Genomic DNA, 19,641 nt, shown 5'->3' on the forward strand with positions numbered 1-19,641 from the left:
ACATCTGATAATTAAAATTGAGCTAGAGACACTTTTAAAAGATGGCAAACGGGAGAAAAACCACAACAATGCTGGTCAAATGTTAGAAGAACAGTTTAATCATACATAGTCACAATTCTGCTTCCAAAAATGAGTTTGTTTTCTTCATCTAACATCTGGAAATGTACATAAGGCCACCTGAAAATGTACATGACTTTGACAGTGTGACAAAACTCATATGTTCATATTTATATAATTGACAATATTTTACATTGCTTTTGCTTACAAGGTAGAAGCTGTTCCAAAATACAGCACTCATCTGTACAAAAATAATTCTTGTCATGTCCTGTGAAGTTTCCATGGCATCAGAGAGGACTAAATGCAGCCTCAATTTTAGTACAGAGTGTTTTTTTTTTCTTCTTCTTTTTAAACTGTCACACTTCAGAAATACTATCAACAGTGGATGTTACAGCTCCAGTACAAATAGAGGCTGGCCTTTCCCATAACAGATTAAAAACATGCCAGATTGTGAAGCCATAAAGATTTTTTTCTTCCTTTAAAATAACACTTGATCAAATAAAACTGTATACATTATATTCAAGGGGAAAGGAGTGATGAATATACACACATCAAAATGCACATTTTTGCCTTTTTCTCCCCAAAAAGTGTAAAAGACATCCCATTTACAGCATAAACGTTTACAAATGTACAACTGTACAGACGAAATAAAAGCATCACTACAAATTTAGAGCAAGGCCTGTCAAAACACCACAACTAGACTTTTTTTTTCTTCAATTAAACTAATAATCTTACACTTATTAACTGCACATATACTACATGTATTCTACAAGTATTCATCTGAAGCCATCACTACGAGCATTACGTGTGAATTGAATTAGCTTTCGATGGCCCCACCGGCCCGGTCACTTGCATACCCAACCGAATGAAAAAGAGAAGTAAAAAACAAAAGAACAGAACCATTAATAAGAAGGTTCTTTCAGCATCCCTTTCTTCGACTTATCCCACTACTTCTAGTTCATGTCACCTCAGATTTACAAAGCTGGGAAAACCGCCACTTCACAACATCTTTTTTTTTTTCCGGACTACTCTGGCCTTCAGGCGGTGGGGGTCCCATCGTCGCTGCAAGCCCCTATACCCAAAAGCAACAATTTACACATACATAAAGATGCTATACATCGTTAAACTACTCCTACGCAAGAGATGATTATTCAGTACATAAAGATACCTTTTCTAGGGCAGTGTTCATCTCAAAGTACAAGACAGATAAGATGTTACACAAAACATGACAAAGGAAAAAAATCATTCCAAGGATTAAAACCTGTCACAGCATGCCAACACATACCCCCAGTCCCCCCCCACTACAGTCATTTCATGTTAAGATTATACCAGGTTACACGCCCGCTGTACAACCAAACCTCATGCTCTGCTTCGATAAGTTAATGGTAGCGTGTTATTTTTGCATAAACCCCCCCCGAGTGATCACCTGGATGAGGGACAGACGGCTCAAAATGGGGCTCAGTGGATGCAGCAGTTCAGGTTGGTCAGTCTGTAATATTTAGTAGCGAAAATGTTCAGAAAAGTACATCAGACAAGACTACAAGCCGCTTGGGTAAACCCCCCTCCCTAATTAGCCTGAAAAAGAATAAGCCACCACTGGAAAACACCACCCTAGGCTAAAGCACCAACCCCTAAGCCGAGCTCGCAAACTGGTCACTTCCAAGACCTCTGGGTGACTGTGGCACAGGACACATAGTACTCACCTGTGGACGGAGGGGCTTATATCCATCCATACTATGTAGTGCTATTTAAAAACTAATCCATCAACTGCTTTTGGCATGGGAAACACGTTTAGTGTAAGTCTGGTTATTTAAAAGGATCACTCAGTTTAACCTTAGAAAATCACTTGCTGGTGTTAATTGTAGGAATTGGAAATTTCAGCAATGTGTATAATTATTATTTTTTTTCTACAGAGAATTTACAAGGTAAAAAACTAAATGTACAAGATAATATGAAAACCAGTCAAATACATCATGAACAATGGGCTTGTGCTTTACCCAGGGAAAAAATAAAAATAAAATCTGCCTGCTGACTGTGCGTCCCCTGGGGGCCACACTGGGGACCTGCGCCAGGGGTGGCGGGGCGGCAGGGGTCAGTTGTCACAGCGTTCTTAGGTGAAGTTGACTTGTCTTTTTTTTTTGGTAATTCCCTCAAAATGGGATAACAGAGGGTGTCAAAGGCTAACCCCTATGTCTAAGGAGCATCTCTCACAGAACAGGGGGGGTTCGAGGCTCCTCCTCCTCCACTTCTTCAGGGAACCCAGGATGTCGACGGGACTACATGAGGCCGTTCGTGGGGCCACCGATGGGACCCAGTTCAGATCCGCTCTTCATGTAGTACTTCTCCAGCTTGGCCAGAATGTGCTTGCCGTAGGTGTACTTACGGAGAGTGGCAATGTGAGGACGGATCTGAGAAGGGAGAGAGGGCAAAGGTCAGCAGATTCAGAGCAGAGCTGAAAGGATTTGTTTACCAATCAATTAGCTGATAAACAACAACGCCATTCATCAAGTCAAGGGATTTCTGAAGCAAAAACACTAAAGATTCACTGGTTCCAGGTTAGAAAATGTTGGTACTTCACAACAGCATATTCAATGTTTTGGACCGTTGATTGACAGGCATTTTCTCAGATTTCTTACATTTAATTGACTAATGAAAAAAATTATTTGCAGAATAATAAATTATACATTAATTGTTCATTTCCCTAGATTAAAATCAATGTGGTCCAACATTAAAAGCCAAATATAAAGACATGTCCATCTTCTATATTGAAGTTTGGGGAGAAGACAAAATATTTTTCCCACAACTGGCTCAGACACTCAAGTTAGTTTGAAGTAAAAAAATCACAAGTCATTGATGTTTTAATGTGAGCGATTTAAATCATTGTATTGGTTCACTGTATTTAACGAGGAACGAGAGTAAGTGCTTCCCTTTTGATGTAAACAGCCCCGTCATTCCACATCTGCATGATCACACAGAGTTAGTAGATCACCAACCTTGTGCATGATGATTTTGCGCTGAGCCGGTTCTGCCATGTCGATCATTCTCTGAACTACGTAGTTGGCGTACTGGTCCTTCATCATGGTGTACAGGGCGCTGTGGGGCCCGTCTTTCTGGCAGCACACTTCGTCTATCAGCAGGGCCCTCTCTGCACGCGAAGAGTGGATCACACACTTCTCCACAACATTACTGAGGGACGAGAGAGAGCGAGGAAAGCTTCAATTATCAATTCAGAACGGAGCTGAAGGAGTCACAGCTCACAGACCTTTCTGACGTCTGTGTGGATGGAATCAAGCTTTATAGAGGTCACTATTCATCCCTTTGATGAGTCAGGGAGAGAGGCACTACTTTTTCTAAAGTGTGTCTTTCCAGGTAGTGCTTTGGATCAACATAAGCATGCCTGTCTGTACGTTAAGGGTGCACTAGGGCAAAAAAAAAAAAGTACAAACCAAGCACATCAACATGATCAGTGAATGTTAGCGTTTCGTGCAGCACTGTTAAAATGATGTCTCAGTTTTATAGCATATTTGAGCAGATTTAACAAATCAAAGCTACATTAATCTTCCCTTAATGACGACAACAAAATGATTTGGATATCGACTTGGTGGCTGCGCTTGAATCGAACCATGTAGTGGTTTGTAAATTGCTGCGGTCGACTTACCTTGCGAATTTGTGTTGGCTGAGGACAAGAACCTTCCCACGAACCTCTGCCACTATCTTGCTCTTATCTTCTGGCCTGCCGTGCTCCAAAACGTGTTGAATGACGTAGTTACCGTACTGATCCTGTAGGAGGCAGTGCAGGTGTGAGCTCGAGGTAAAAAAAGACATTTCAAATATTGACCAACCACAAAAACGGATCCGTGCGACACCCTTTACTCAGACTGATGCTCATGCACTACTCTTGGTCGTAATTGGTGCGAGATAATCATGCATCTCTACAATGATGGGTAGACGAATGAGTGACACTCTTACAAATACCCTTACGTCATCACTGCGGAAGGTCAGACACAACAGATGCTGCTGGTTTAGAGTGTTGCTGAACAGACAGACAGCAGAACCAACAGCATCGTTGCCCCTTCAGAAATGGGTGATAGACCATTATGGGTGTAAAACTCACCTGACCAAGCAACAAATGACACCACTCTGAATGCATCTTGTTGAAAGTAGTAATTGGTTGTGTAGGTAATGTAACCTCCACCATTCATTTGGTAGTATTTGCCTTCAAATCCATTTCCTGTCAATCTGTTTTTAACAAGAAGCTGCATTATTTTGGACTTGAGGTCTATTTAAGAACTCAAGATGAACTCAAGTCTTCAGCACTACTTCTGAACACTGAAGTTTAAACTCTCTGGAAGCTCCCATCAAACAATTACTGTGAAATTAAGTAGCCGAAACCAGAGAAACAGATTGACCAGGAGATGCTTTGGGCTAAAGAGAGGGATCATCAGTGAAGCCTCTGTGGCATAAAGCAAGATGGGGGGGGGATAAAACGACGAGAAAAAGGCGGCTCAGAGGGTTAGGAGAAGGCCGGTAGTTGGAGAACTATTTACAGGTTAAAATTAGAGTCTTCACACAAGAAAAGATAAAAAGGGGAAAGAGGAAGGGAGGACAGCGACATCCGCGAGAGAGAGGCAAAGTGCTCTGACCTTGAACAGTGCATCGCGGGACACTGTATAATACGTTTTGGGTGTCATCTCCAATGATACGCCTTGATATTTCTAGATGGAATAAGTGAAGGGGCAGGGTGGATGTTTAGAGAATCACATACGTCAGATGCAATGACAGCCAACAGTACAAATACATTCGTCCTTATCACTTTACACTTAGCAGACCACAGCTACACAGGAATAATGACGAGCTGAAAATATGAAATGCTCATACATGGAGACGTGCAAATACACGTGACGAGCAGTCGTCCCAACAATGATCCGTCACATCTAACAAGCAAACGTCTGCAAACAATGAGGGCTTAGAAATGAAGACAGATGTGCTCACCTGGCCCAGCTGTTCAGAGTGCTGATGCAGCTCTTCCAGGATGGGCAGAGTCTGCTCCTGGGTGCAGTGCTCCAAAATCCTTTGGATAACTCTGCAGCCATAGGGGTGTGTGGAGAGCACAAACACCTGGAAGAGAAAGCAAACATACGCCGCCTATTAAAGAAAACTAATGACTATAAACTAAACTAAGTTCTATAGCTGCACAGCGATCCTACTCACTCAGATATTGGCATATTATAGGAATTAGGTTTGATCAGTGAGAGCTGATCTTAACTGTGTGCACCGTCACAGCGTTATACATAAAAGAAACTCATTCAGAGGTTTTATTCTTAGCAGAGGGTGATTGTTCAGAATAAAACGCAGTGACTTTAGATTTTCCTGAGTAACAAACAGTACATTTTATCGATGGATTGGCATTTTCAAAGATGCCACATACATAGGTTCATCAATTTATTAAAAACAAATGTGCCATGTTTAATGTTCACGTGATGTATGCATACATGTAATGTTTGTTTGATTCTCTACTCTGTAGTCACTTCAAGTCATCACTGACGTTTCTCTCTTTATATTAACAATGCCATTGATAAAAACAAATGGGATTCATATGCAGGCATTCTAAACATTTTACACTCACATCTCCAGATTATAAAAAAGGGGAATGACTGTCAGCTGAGCCTTTGCTTTTGATAATAAACCCACCTGTCCCTGGAAGGCATCAATAATGAACTGCAGGGCCTGAGGCTGGACACACTCGATACACTTCTGCACCACATGGTTGCCATTTTGGTCCTTGACACACTTCAACACGTGACCATCCAGCTCACGGACAATGTCGCTCTGGAGTGAAGATAAAAGGGAACGAGGGCATAATTTTAAACAGGCGTCACCGTGTTGACTGATGAAGAAAAAACAGAAATGAAAGAAAAACAAGGTCAGCAAAAACATCATAGAGAAGTATAATCTCACTTACAATTACCTGCTGGTCTGAGGAAATGGACTCCAGGGCTTTCTGAATGACCCGACAGCCATACATCTGCAGAGCCAGGGGAAGGACGTGTCCACGGATACGTGTCGCCAAAGCCAGCTTCTGGTCTGCGCTTCCAAACTGCAGCACAAAAACACACAAACTCTACTGCACGCATGCTACAAAACTCTGTAATGTTACTACATCAATATGGGTTTTACTGAAATGACACCTAGATAAACTGTCCCAACCTCAAAGAACTTCTGGATGACATAGTTCCCAAATACATCAGTCATCAGTTGGTATGCTGCTTGCAGAATCTCTCCAAACACCATCTGCCTCTCAGCTGGAGTGGCCCTCTCTAGCTTCTGCTGGATAAATCTAGACAGAGACGATTGAAAACAGAGTAGAGATGAAAAGAAATTCAGCAGATTTTGGTACACAAATGCACTCCCTTAGGTTTACAGTTAAAAAAAAAAAAAAAAGAAGAAAAAAAGCATTTGTTAGCCACCTGGATCCATGCTGGTCTTGAGAGAACTCCACCATGTGGCCGGGCAGGTCACGGAGCTGCAGGTTCGGGAAGCGGTTGTTCCTAAAGTCTTCCAGTAGGCGGCTGCGTCCGGACGGCATAACATCAGAACGACTGTAGCGAGGCCGAGACGGAGGGAACAGCTGGCTGCTGGAATTGAAAAGACTGGACGTCCCCCCGGTGCTCCGGTACTTCGCCTCAGCTCCGGGCGCGGCAGAAATGTAACGCCCGCTGCCATTTGTCAGGCCACCTAGGATTAGAGAATAACCGGACACTGTTGTAGTGGGAGTGTCAGTAGCACATGATCCTTATGCATGTGAAACAGAACGCCTTGAGACGGAGGACAAATTTCTGAAAAAATGATCCGCTTTAAATCAACTATACGAGGATATGAGGCCTACCTAGGTGAAGGCTGGAAGAGGATCCATGAGAGGAGGGCAGAGAAGGTGGAGGAGTAAGTGGGGAGTGACCCGGTGTGAGGCCAATGGGGCTGGGTGAAGAGTAGCCCAGGCTGTTGTAGAAGGGCTGGCCGATGGGAGTTAAACTGCTGCCGCCGCGTTTGTATAGATCGGCGCTTGCCAGCAGGGAGTCCCTGCGAGATACACTGCTACTGGTAGAGCTGGACACTGCAAGAAAAACAATAGAGAACCAGTTGCGAAAAACAAGACCTCGAGCAGTAAAGTTCTGTTCATCCACATGCATCTTGTAGCCAAAGTCACTGACCAGAAGAGCCGAAGCCTCCGAGAGCAGAGCCCAGGCCGACGCCGAGGGACCCGGCGGCACTGCTGAAGCCCATGGAGGAGGTCTGTGGTGGCGGCGCAGCAGAGGTGTGTGAGAAAAGGGAGCTGCTCTGAGAAGTGTTGGGAACCGTTCCAGAGCCGTAAAATGAGCTGGAGGGCAGGCCGCTGCTGGGTGGAGGAGCCTGCTGCTGCTGAGGCTGCTGCTGAGGTTGAGGCATTGAGCGGTATAGACCGTTGCCTGGACCAGACATGTTACCGGAGCCAGATGCTGACACCGCAGCTGCTGGTGGGAAGGGGGCGAGGGAGGAGAGTGGGAGGGGGGGGGGAAAGGGGAGCAGAGGTGAGAAAGACCCTGAGTGGTACTAAGTAAGTACAGAGTGGATCCACATGTTGGAAATGATACAGACTAGTGGACTCGTACTAACCAGCTTGTGCTGCTGCAGGGTTGATGAGGAGAGGGGTCTGGACTAGACGGACTGGCCCACCCAGACCAGCTCGGGCACCGGGGCCCATCACCAAGGCCCCATTCTGGTCATAGTAGGCTGCAGGGGCTAACACCTGATAACCTGAAAAGACGAACAAAATAAGCGGTGAGAAACGATAGATTACTATGTACATAACATTTATAAAGACAACATCAAGCAGTGAAGATAAGCGTGTTTGGCTATAGGGTAGTTGCACGAGGTAGTCTACTAACCAGACATCCCTGCGTATGCCAATGCAGGGTTTGCAGCTGCTGCTGCTGCTAGAGATTCCTGCTGACTCTGTTGGCCTTGCCCAGGTGTAAGAGGCCGCTGGTTGTTTCCTGTGCGCATCACCTGGAGAAGACGATAAGGATACTGTCACACCCAGAGGCTGCCAGAGTACTGCATTACAAGTGCCCGAGGACGATGTATTTCTATATTTCATTAAATATTTTCAGTTTCACTATTTTTACTTTGTGGCATTGTTATCTCATCTATGATGCAATTGAGAACATTTTTTTTTAATTAAATGTATTAAAATCAGGCCTATTTTCAGAGAACGTTTTTCTTATGGCAGGTTTAAATACGCCTGGTCCAGCTAGTTCTCTGGCCAAGATTTACCTCAGGTTTACACAGCGTCACAATCAATCCGACAGACAGTAACCGTGTGTACGCCATAGTTCCTCTTTACCATTGTTCTGTTAATATCGTGTCAAAATGTAATGTGTCTCACATGTACTGCAAATTGACAGGAACTGCACTTGTGTACTTACATTTCAAGCAACAGATGTGCTTTTGAATGCACTTCAGTTAAAGTCAAGTAAGCTTGGCCGGCACGTGGCTGTAGATTCGTAGTAAATAGGATTTTCATAGTTTGTTGTCACTTAAACAAGACACAATCCCAAAACAAATTGGTCTACGAAAACATAAGAGGGCCAGCCAGCCAGCATGAAGGTATTTAATGTGGTTTGCACTGTAATATTTTACTCAGTATATACAGCTCTGTGGCCATTAACATCAGTTTTTAGTTGTGTTCATGACAGCCTTTTCACAATGAGCCGGCTTTTCGAAGCCACCTTCATGAAACATCTCAGACCAAAAGCACAACACTTCCTACCTGTTGTTGGCCTGGCCCCTGGTTGGATGCTTGCTGATTAGCTGAGTGATTGGCAGCTGACGCAGCCTGTTGCTGGAAAAGGTTGGCCGGATACACACCCCAAGGAACCCCATAGTACTGTGGTGGAACCACTGTGGGACCTGTGGAAGACAGTCAGACGTTTCATACACATCCTATACAACTGAATAGAAACTTTTCTCTGAACTTGGCACAACAGCATTGTGTATAAAAAAATACATCTACAGCTTTAACTGGCAAGAACATAAGGGATAAAAAAAAAAAGTGCTGTATGATCACCTGCAAGAGAGGCTGCTGCGGCCAGCCCAGCGGCAGTGTAGGGATCCGTACCAGGGGGGCCAGCATTAATGATGTAAGGGTTTGGCACAAAGGCAGGACCAAGGCCAGCTGGGTAATAAGAGGAACAGCAATGCCATTCATTTCTCCATATCAAATAACTTACAACTGAAAAAACTAGGTCTCCATAGACAAAAAGCAGTTCAACTATATCACGCGGCACAGTGTACAACACCAATAGTAAGACAAACAGCCTCATTTACCGAGATGCTGCTGCTGGGCTGCAGCCAGGGCATATTGTTGCTGCTGAGCTGCAGTGAGCTGTTGAACAGCCAGGGCATTAGATCTCTGGAACAACTGGGGGGAGGAAAAATAAAACAAATATCACAATCTGCTGAGCAAGCTCACATATAGATCTCTTGAAAGATGCGTTTTGTTTGTCAACCAACCTGCTGCTGCTGTGAGTTGTAGTCAAACAATCCCATTGGAGTCCCTGAAGAGTCCACCTGAATCTGGTTACCGGCGTAGTCAAACTGGAGGGACTCGACGCCGGCTTGTTGCTCCATGCCTCCCATGTTCTGGGCCTCCTGGCTCTGGAAGTCCTCGGGGCCCTTGTTTTGGGCGGGGTTGTGTTGCTGGAAGGCATGAGGGTGGTGCTGTCCCATCATCTCCAAAGCTGAGGGGCCGGGACCCATTCTCTCCACCGCCTCAGTGGGGGAAGCTTGGCGGCTCCCTGGGGTCGGACTGGGAGAGTAAAGAAGCGCATGTGTCACTTTAGGACAAGAGTTTGCCTCGGACAAGAAGCCAAGCAACGTTAACGAGACTATAGGCCTAACATTGACACTCACTTATTTTGACAATTTGAGTATGTTTATGCTTCGTTGCAATGCTCAAATTTGCCAAAACATTAGAAGACCACCTTTAAAATAGCCTTGGGCATTATGAAATGGGGAGGATTTTCGAAAACAAGGGCTGCAGATGATGGTTCGAAGATACAGTTCAAAGTCTGAATTTTAAAATCACCATATTTATAAAGAGCCAAACAATAGGTTGCCGTTCACCTTACGCAACTGTAAAAGGAACACATACTTGAAGTCTTTGCAGTCCCGGTCCATGCCGTTAAGTAGACCTCTTCCGTTGGCTTTAGCAGGATCATTCTCATCTCCAACCTTCATCTCTGGGCTCTTGTCCTCTTCATAGGGGGAGACTTTCTCTTGGACATCAATCTTCTCTCTCCCATCTTGGTCAACATCTCCTCCACCCTGTATACATTTAAAAAAAAAGATGAGGCAAGACTACGTGCCACCCTTTAGAATAAGTGTTCGAGAGGTGAGACAGAAGCTCAACTTACATAGCCACCGTTCCTGTAGCGACCATCCATCTTGTCACCAGGAGAGGAGCTGAGGACGTACTCCACCATGCTCACCCCCAGACCTCCACCTTCTGAGCGAGGTGAAAGCACAGAGTTGGCATCACCGTTCCCATGGAAGCTCTGGCCTGGTCGCCGCTGCACCATGATTGGCTGAGACACTGAATGATCTGAATATAAAAAGGCGTGATCAAACATCGGAATAGATGCGCACATAAACCATCGCTGGGTAAACATCCAGTCAGATTAAGATTAAGGAAACAATGAAAATCACAGTCATTAGGATTAGGCATGACGCCATTTACAAATACGTCATTTGATTTGGAATAAATTCCATACGAGCAGATCCAATAATGAATTCTTCATCTTGAAGTAAGAAAAGTGAGAATACAATGTCTAGAGATATAGGAGCCACTCACGAGATGATCCCCACGCATTGTCCCTCCACTCCTCTCCAAGAAGCATGCCTTTCCTTCCATCCTTGGCCAGCTCATCAGAATCCCAGAGCTTTTTTGCCGGCAGAAGCTAAACACAAAGTGTACATCTTTCGTAAGATACTTTTGCATTGTAGGTTATTAAAAATGTGATGAAAACTGTAACCTATCCACTAATCAAGTTTAAATATTTTTTTTTTTTTTTTTTTTTTTTTTTTACTGTAGTGTTGGTCATCTTAACCCTTTCTGACGTAGTCATACCTCAGCAAAGACCTGCGAGTATGAACACATCCCTATGGACTTGAAGAGGCTGTAAAGATTGTCATTTGCTCCTTCATGGAGAACACATTATTGCATTTTTATCCCGAATAATTTCAACTACTGCAGTGCAGAGTTAGTGTAGTTACATCATGAAATTAATTCACTCACCTCTGCACTGTATATTTTAAGCCTATACACTGGGTTTTTTTTCCATATAAATATTTATTTTGATGTATTGCTATGCTGTAATGGAAAAAAAGACTAATGTTAGGACCAAAACCCTCTTACCTCTCCCATGCCCCTGGACTCCAAAGCAAGAGCTTGAAAGCCATAGTTCATTTCATCCGCAGCACGGACCTGAGGCAAAAGAAAAACAAATCTTACAGCACGAAATGGACGGCCACAAAATAGAGACCTTAACGGATATTACAATTGTTCCACACACTGCAGAGCAGAACAAACTAACCTGAGCAGTACTTTGATTTCTGATCAATTTTACCCAGAAAATACTTTGGTTCTGTGAAACGAATAAACTACAAAACATGGCCTCATATCATTTCAAGAGGCCCTTCAGCCCACAAAAGCTTTTTTCAACATGAAGTATTTAAATAAATAGACAACACAACGTACAAACAAAAAAACACCAGAAAAGAGTAAGAAACTCATGCTTTGAAATGTGTAATTCTACATGTGTAATCCTGATTAGCTATTCATAAGTTATAATCACCAAAGCACAACTGTGTCGAGAAGTAATTTCATACAATGTACGAGTCCTTGAAGATTACAAACGCATGCAAGATTAGAATCATAGCGCTATAACATTAGACGAAGGACAAAACAGAGTTGCTGCACCAAATTTCTTTTCACCCAATATTTTTTTAATGCAGTAATGCAACATTAACCCCGATAGAATCTGCTGTAAAACAACACACAAACAAAGAGAAAGAAGGTGGCCCTATAATAACTTTATCAGGATGAGCAATAACCCCAGGCCCAATCCAATGGATGGATGCATGTATGTACACATTTTTGATGGTTTACATTGACTTGAGTGTTTGAAATGATGTTTGGGACGGTGGCAAAAAAGCCTGGAGCCTTGTAGACCAGCTGCTATAATCAAACAAAGGGATCTCTATCTGCCAAGATGGATCATCAATTATCTGCAATTAGCATCAGCTGCAAAAAAAAACAGGGAACTGTAAAAGTTACATTTGCTCCTTTTTTCTTTTGTGCCAATTCGATTTTTGATCCAATCCGAACCGTGAGTTTTATGATCCGTTGCACCACTAGTTGGGTGAGGTGGGTGTGTCACTTCAGACACCAGTAAGAAGATCAAGTCAATCCAAGAAGTCCCGTTTGTGTAACAATTGTGCTGCAGATTATCAGATTTAAATTGAAATGAATTACTGGAGTCAACGAATTCGCTGTTGGGGTGATGTCTATTCGGTTACAGTAGAACAACCGCTGGGCATCAGTGTGACAAAAATATAGCTGTGATGAGGACCTTTTCTATTTTGTTTACTCAATGAAGTTAAATTATTTGTCCAGATTAAAACTGGATATACAAAAAAATGCAAATGTTCACCAACCTATATCGTTACTTCAAATGAGTCCCCGTTTTTAAATAATTACTACGAAATTGAAGTTGTCATTATATTTACAGACATTTTCAGTAAAATTATTGGTTTGCGGCACAACAGTATTAGTCTACCAACTAAAGCCAGTGACATTTTTCATGTGCTCCAACGTTAAAACACTCCTGGAAGAATCGAGTGGAATAAATTACCTAGTGTCACATGTGACTAACAGAGTTGTATTGTTTGGTTTGCACATGAAATTTGTATCTTTAGCCGATACAAAATGCTGCCGTCTGTCCCTCTAACCCGCATTAGATTAAATAACATCACAATGACTGAAGACCCTTTTACCTGATCAACATGATTGGCATCACCAGTTGGCCAGCGGTGTTTGCTGGGTGTGCAACCTCCAAGCTGCTCTCCGGGCTGCCTCTGAAAGAAGTATCCGACTGTGGCATCATCCTGAGATCGTCCACTCAGTGGAGGCTGCGGGGTACCTGGGGCGGTGGGACTGTTAACAACCCGGTCCATGCCCTGTAAATGTGGGACTCCAGAAGCCTGTCCAGCTCCCCCAACATGAACTCTGACACCTACAGTCTCAGGAGCACCATTTGCATGCAGCATCCCACCTCTTGTCTCCTGCCAGGCCACGTCATTCATACCTAGGATGCTGCATGGAACGCTCATTCCACGGGAAAGCCTGTACAAAACAACATACAAGTATTATGTTGACAAGAATATGCAGTGTTTTTACGTTGGCCCTTTGTGATGTCTTGCATTGATTGACTTTAGTCTACCAGAGCATTTGCCTGACACAAATAATTCAGAAATATGGCTAAAATTACTTTTTATATCCGAATAAAGTCAATGAGGCCCCCCCATTTTAACATGACAGTTAGGTGACTGTATTCTGGTAGGCTATGGAGTTATGAAAGCTGTAAGTCACAACATGTGTCCATTATGCGAGTCTTGAGACAAACCAAAATTTTTGAACTACACTTATGCCCCCAAAAGAATACTACATGAATAACAGGTCCAACTTAGTTTTTTGGCCGAGACATAACTAATTTCCCGTATTGCTGACTTCACGTTATGACTGTTCTACGGTTGAAGATTTAAATGTTAGTTAGCATGAATGTCGCCCTGAATATCCAAATGTAACGTTAATTACATAGCTTGTCCGACACGGAAGATATTAATGTCAACGGTGAAGTCAAATTAGGCGGTTCTCTCGTTTATGAATGAGCAATACAAGAACAAATCAGGTGCGTTACAGGCATGATGATGGCTTGCAAGACCCAAAATGCTAACGCTAGGTAACATTGTCGTTAGCTTAGTATTAGCTCGTGGTCGTGGCTAACGCAACGCTACCATTAACGTTACTAATGATTAAAATACGGGCGCGGCTATCACATAACACTGCTGATTTTTTTGCCACAACGAGAGCTGTCGCTGGCTTTTAAAAATAAATAACTAGCTACAGCGAAATAGCCAACATTACTGGTCATTATGGCAGACCGATGTGCAAGCCTTTCAGCAAGCTGGCTAGCTAACGTAGCTAACCTAGCCAGAGAGTCCGCTGCTAATAAGCAAGCTAAATTACGGCTTTTACGTAAATAATGGTTTAAAAAGGGCTAATGGTTAGAAGCTTGTGCCCGTGTTGTATATTGTTGCTTCGTCATTCTTGTGCAATCCTTTGTTGACACTAGCCGATATTGACCATGTTTATTGTTAGCTAATGCTACTTAACTAGCGAGCATTAGCAACCTCCTTTGCTAACAAGCTAACGCTAACCACAGCGGGCCTGCTCTGTTTATTATTGGTTTTCGACATTAGACATCGAAGTTAAATTCGTGAATTTGCCATTGCATTACAGTAAGCTATTGTGCCCGTGTGTTTGACGAAAAACATGCAATTTTCTCGGCTCGAAACACCACATTGATTGGCTGCAACGAGCCAAATAAACCCAAATGGCCAATGCAAGAGCTAGCACACGCTAATTTACAAGTTGGTGTGTGAGCTAAAACATCAACCAAACACTCAGTGGCTAAACAACATGGCCCCCCTTCAAGTCCCAAACAGAGGGGCCTTAACCGCTAAACAAAAGGGGACACACTCACACCACGGCAGTTGCGTTTAAATCAATCGCTTTGCAAAGCTTTTGCTTTCGATGTGAACAAACAAAGATTCTATACTTACGCGTTGTCGTTTCGAGAGAGGGTCTATGCTTGTTGCACGCCGTCAACCCAATTCTATATTGTTTTGTTTCCTTGGAGAGAGCGGTGATTTAGCAAGGCTCGCTTGATAGTCAAAGCTAAGAGTTTGCCTACGCTAGTGCCCCCTCCCTGTAAATAGCGTGAACTACGTAGACATGCGTATAACAATCAATGTAAATTTGCCTCCCAACATGTTCCCCCTTGTACATCATGTAAAGGTAGTATAAATGTTACGCCTAGGTGTGTGTGCTTTGCAACCTGTCATATAATATTTTAAGAATAAGCATTTCCCCTAAAAGGCGCTCATATTGCTGCTGGATATCAAGTCTTAGTGAATGAAAGATTATTGGATACTAGTTAATTCAATGGACAATTACGAGTATTAACAGTTAAAACGATATTTCAAATATGGGAAATCATTTTGTTAGAGAAGCCACGAGACGAAACAAAACATCATCATGCAGTTAGACTTGCTTGATTTTGGCAGATCCCGGATCGGCTGGGTCCTCGTGGTTCATGACCCTCCTCTACATAAGGAAACTCGATGAGATCCAATCACCTCTTCCTTTTCAAACTGTGATCTCACCTCCTTATTTCCGATTGGATTGCTAAATTTAGGAAACCACCCTATGCTTTATAAAGAGATTGCAGTGGTTGCTGGTAAATGTTCTGGAGTTGCTAGACGGGAGCGGCTTATGGGACACGTCTCATTTAGAGTTTAACAGCAGAGGGAGTGGACGGCCCGAGAGTGTCTGTGTTTTTGGATGCCACATTCAAGCGAGAAAGAAAGGCAGTAATGGCAGACATCCGGAAGAAACTAGTCGTGGTGGGGGACGGCGCGTGTGGGAAAACATGTCTATTGATCGTATTCAGCAAAGACGAGTTTCCCGAGGTGTATGTTCCGACTGTGTTTGAGACATACGTGGCGGACATCGAGGTGGACAACAAGCAAGTCCAGCTCGCTTTGTGGGACACCGCTGGGCAGGAGGACTACGACCGGCTGCGGCCCCTCTCCTATCCGGACACTGATGTCATTCTGATGTGCTTCTCCGTGGACAGCCCGGACTCGTTGGAAAACATCCCCGAAAAGTGGGTCCCCGAAGTCAAACATTTTTGTCCCAATGTACCCATTATATTAGTGGCCAACAAGAAGGATCTCCGCAACGACGAGAACGTAAAGAACGAGCTGTCCCGGTTGAAGCTGGAGCCAGTGAGGGCAGAGGACGGCCGGGCCATGGCCACGCGCATTGGCGCATATGACTATTTGGAGTGCGCTGCCAAAACCAAGGAGGGGATCTGGGAGGTATTCGAAACTGCAACACGGGCATCTTTACAAAAACGGAAAATACCATCAGAAAGTTGTCTCAAATGCTGTGTTTTGATGTGAATCGACGCTGTCTGGAGAACTGTGACGCGCAGACAAGACTCTTCCACCGCTGGGATCCGTGTCTGAACATGTACGGGCAGGGGCCATGGTTTGGTTACGCCCTTGTAATCAGACGACCTTGGTTCAGCCAAAACGAATGACGACAACGAAGTTGTTTTTAACACACTCTGTGATAATCTAAAATATATGTGTGAGAAATGCACAGATTAAAGCATGTTCTTTGTGGGTCACATGATCCCAGTATGACAGGTGGCGGGGTAAAAAGGACAAACTTCATGTCAGCGGATGCCTTATTTCCCCCTGTCTAATGTGGACATGTCCTTTCTCAAGGCCTGCTTTTGAGCCTCGGTTTAAATTGCTCACTTTTTGTGTTTCAAGTGTTTGCATAGGCCACTTCCTTACTGCAGAGGTTTCAGCCTACTTTGTAATAAGCAAATATTGCACTCGTTTATGTCCACTTTGTATTGTAACAATGAATATTTAGTTTGTGAAATTGCACAGCAGAATTACTGTTTGACACTACAGCAATTCACAGAAAGTTTTGAACTTTCTAACCCTTAGTTCAAATCAGTGCAACAGTGTTCTATTGCGTTTCTTCTGATGTTTTACCCACGAATAAAGACATAGCTTCAGTTTACAGTTAAACAAATCAGGTGTCAGTTGGAACCACATCCGAAAAGTATGTTTTGGACTCCACGGTATTACATGTCTATAGCCTGATGCTAGTATTTTTATAATTTTTTGCAACAGCCCAAATACCATTGTAGGTCTGAGATACATTTGACACTATGGTTTAGCAAGTTTTTATATAGATGTTTTGTTAACTGTAAAATTACTAGTTTGCTAAACATGCATCTACCCCAAATGGTACGCTTTGCTGGTGGCTACAATGACTCAATTTAGGAGGACATTCATAAAAAGAGATGCTATTTGATCATTGATTACAAAACAATTACAGTGAAAATACATTGTACCCTGTAAATAGTACAGCGAGCAAATGATGCTTTGTCATTACAGCTCACCATTTGAAGCACATGCGGTATCTCACCATGTTTCTTAACTTTTAAATCCGATCGAGCTGTCTCTAAAGGCTGGCATGTCTCATCAGTCTCGTAGACTTCAAAGACCTGTTTTCTATTCAGCTACTGCTTCGTTTACAGTTATGGTGGTGATATTTCTAAGAGAAGCATGTGAGACGGTTAAGCATGTGAGTGCTTTGCTCAGCGAAATGCTTTTTCTTAGATAGTGTCATGAAAAGAAGGCTGTGTCAGAGCTCTATGAGCCAGTAGCACACACAATGGGATTGTGAGAACGTGTGGCTATTTAAAATGTTTATGTTATGTAATTAAAACCACAGTTGACTAATATTTACACAAACATCAACAAAAGGATATCCCTTTGACTAAAATACTAGATCAGGAATAAATGTAAATTGTAAAATATAGATTTTCTTTTTTTCCTGAAGATGTTAAACAGCTGAACGATGATTTATTGACAAACACAAAAACTATTGGTCAAAAATATTGTTGGAGCTTTGAAGTTGGCAACAGAAATCAATGTATTTGAGCTCATTTCCCATGTTTGTGTAATGAGCTCATGTTTGATCTCTGTTTCCACAAGCAGGGTTGTGTTGCTATTGTCTTATACACAATGGTGGGAGTGCTTGTTCAAATGACAGCTATGGACATCGGTTGCAGAGGGTGTTGCAACACTGGGAATCTAAGGTAAAAACCCCGGTGGATTTACTTTGCGAGTTATTCTTCAATTTCTCTTTAAACATGTAATTTTGCTGTGGTTCATTGAATAACCATAAAATAAATCCGAGTTAAATAAGAGTTATCTTTTAAAAATCCAACTGGTTACAATGATGTAAAAGTCACATTCCTCCCTGCCTTCTGTTGCTGGGCTTTTTGCTGACTTACAGGACAGGAATGCATTGTCCTAGACTGGTTAATTTCCCCACACTGGCCCCCCTCATGTGCCTCTGATTTAGGTTATCATTCCCTGATCAGACCGAGCATCTTTTTCTTTATTATACTTTGAAGAATACAACTATGAAGGACAATTATGAAAATGTGCCAAACACATTTGTTTGTATTAGATGTTAATGTAACTACATAATTTACAGGTTTGAATGGAACAATGCATTTTTTTTGTGAGGTAAAACAATACAGAATGTAAGAAAACAAATGGTACTGTTTGGGGAAAGTCAATAAAAAAAATCATTGTGTGTCACCACCTCTACGTATCTGCTTTTGCCTCATTTTCTCACATTAAAGACAGACACTTAATGTGGTGTTGCAGCTGGTATAAGGTTCAACATACCTCAAAGATTATGTATATATTTATTGACAATTATATAAACTCTGTCGCAATATTCTGTGAGTCTTCCATTGCATTTGTGATTTTCTTTCTATTTTTAATAGGATATATTTACCCATAAGTTCAATATGGGTTATATGACCAGTGGTGGAAAGTAACTAAGTGTTTTATTAAGTACAGTTTTTAAAGTACAATATGACATTACATTAAGGCTTTATTTTCCTGTATTATGAGTTATTTTCCTTTTTATACTTTACATAATGATTTTTAAAAGTATCTGCTATGGAGTATTTGTATACTGTTTTATTGCTACTTTTGCTTAAGTAAATTATCTGGATAACACTGCTTATGATTACACATAGCCAATAGTCATTATTGAAAAGAACAAATTGTACATTTCAAAGGGTGAGTCCATTTTAAGAGTCAAACTGACTCACTTATTCTCACAGTTTTATGATGAGAGCTTGTGTCACACAAGCTATTTTTGTATCTGCTAAATTTAGACAGGATACAAACAACTTACGTATGGGCATGTTGCAGCGGTGTAGGGTGATCTTTTTAAAATTATATCACATTGTAACTGTATTCAGTATGTAGTTTTTTAATGAGTAACTACATATTTGTGAGATTTAGGGAAGCAACTTCAGTGATTCATGTCAGGAAAATATCGGGAGGAATATTAAATCGAATAGAAAAAACATATAGTACCTTCTCTTCCATTTAATTTTAAAGGCATGCCAAGAAGTTAGATTTTTTGTAATTTATGTTAAACTATATACAATAAATGCACAGAGATGTACAGTATGCAGTAAAAACTGTCTTTATTGAAGGAGACATACATGTTTTTAAATAGTACAAGACACAAAGGGAGCACAGTAGGACCAGAACAACTGGGAGTGAAATTAAACATAAATCATG

At 42.3% G+C, this 19,641-nt stretch overlaps 2 protein-coding genes across 5 annotated transcripts; one reads left to right on the forward strand and one right to left on the reverse strand.

Annotated features, from left to right (window-relative positions):
• Positions 1-77: 77 nt before the first annotated feature.
• On the reverse strand, positions 78-15,116 carry pum2 (pumilio RNA-binding family member 2). 4 transcript variants are annotated; one of them, XM_079290923.1, is made up of 23 exons: positions 14,998-15,116; positions 13,150-13,498; positions 11,510-11,578; positions 10,946-11,051; positions 10,509-10,696; positions 10,247-10,419; positions 9,607-9,901; positions 9,421-9,514; positions 9,161-9,268; positions 8,864-9,003; positions 7,980-8,100; positions 7,708-7,848; positions 7,266-7,562; positions 6,944-7,168; positions 6,525-6,792; positions 6,265-6,394; positions 6,026-6,154; positions 5,749-5,886; positions 5,050-5,175; positions 4,701-4,772; positions 3,716-3,837; positions 3,051-3,243; positions 78-2,465 (listed from the first exon to the last, which is right to left on the reverse strand). In XM_079290923.1, exons 2-23 carry the CDS (start codon positions 13,483-13,485, stop codon positions 2,334-2,336), a joined length of 3,603 nt encoding a protein of 1,200 aa, XP_079147049.1. In that variant the 5' UTR covers positions 13,486-13,498; positions 14,998-15,116; the 3' UTR covers positions 78-2,333. The 4 variants fall into 4 exon arrangements, with proteins under 4 accessions (XP_079147049.1, XP_079147048.1, XP_079147047.1 ...); XM_079290922.1 differs by having other exon boundaries at positions 6,020-6,154; XM_079290921.1 differs by having other exon boundaries at positions 6,525-6,816.
• A 578-nt stretch (positions 15,117-15,694) lies between these two features.
• Positions 15,695-18,778, forward strand: LOC306793343 (rho-related GTP-binding protein RhoB-like). The gene has a single exon (XM_079290924.1). The coding sequence runs from the start codon at positions 15,811-15,813 to the stop codon at positions 16,399-16,401; it is 591 nt and encodes a 196-aa protein (XP_079147050.1). The 5' UTR covers positions 15,695-15,810; the 3' UTR covers positions 16,402-18,778.
• The last annotated feature ends 863 nt before the right edge of the window (positions 18,779-19,641 follow it).

Source organism: Melanostigma gelatinosum (genome assembly GCF_949748355.1).
Source record: "Melanostigma gelatinosum genome assembly, chromosome: 19".
Taxonomy (NCBI): domain Eukaryota; kingdom Metazoa; phylum Chordata; class Actinopteri; order Perciformes; family Zoarcidae; genus Melanostigma; species Melanostigma gelatinosum.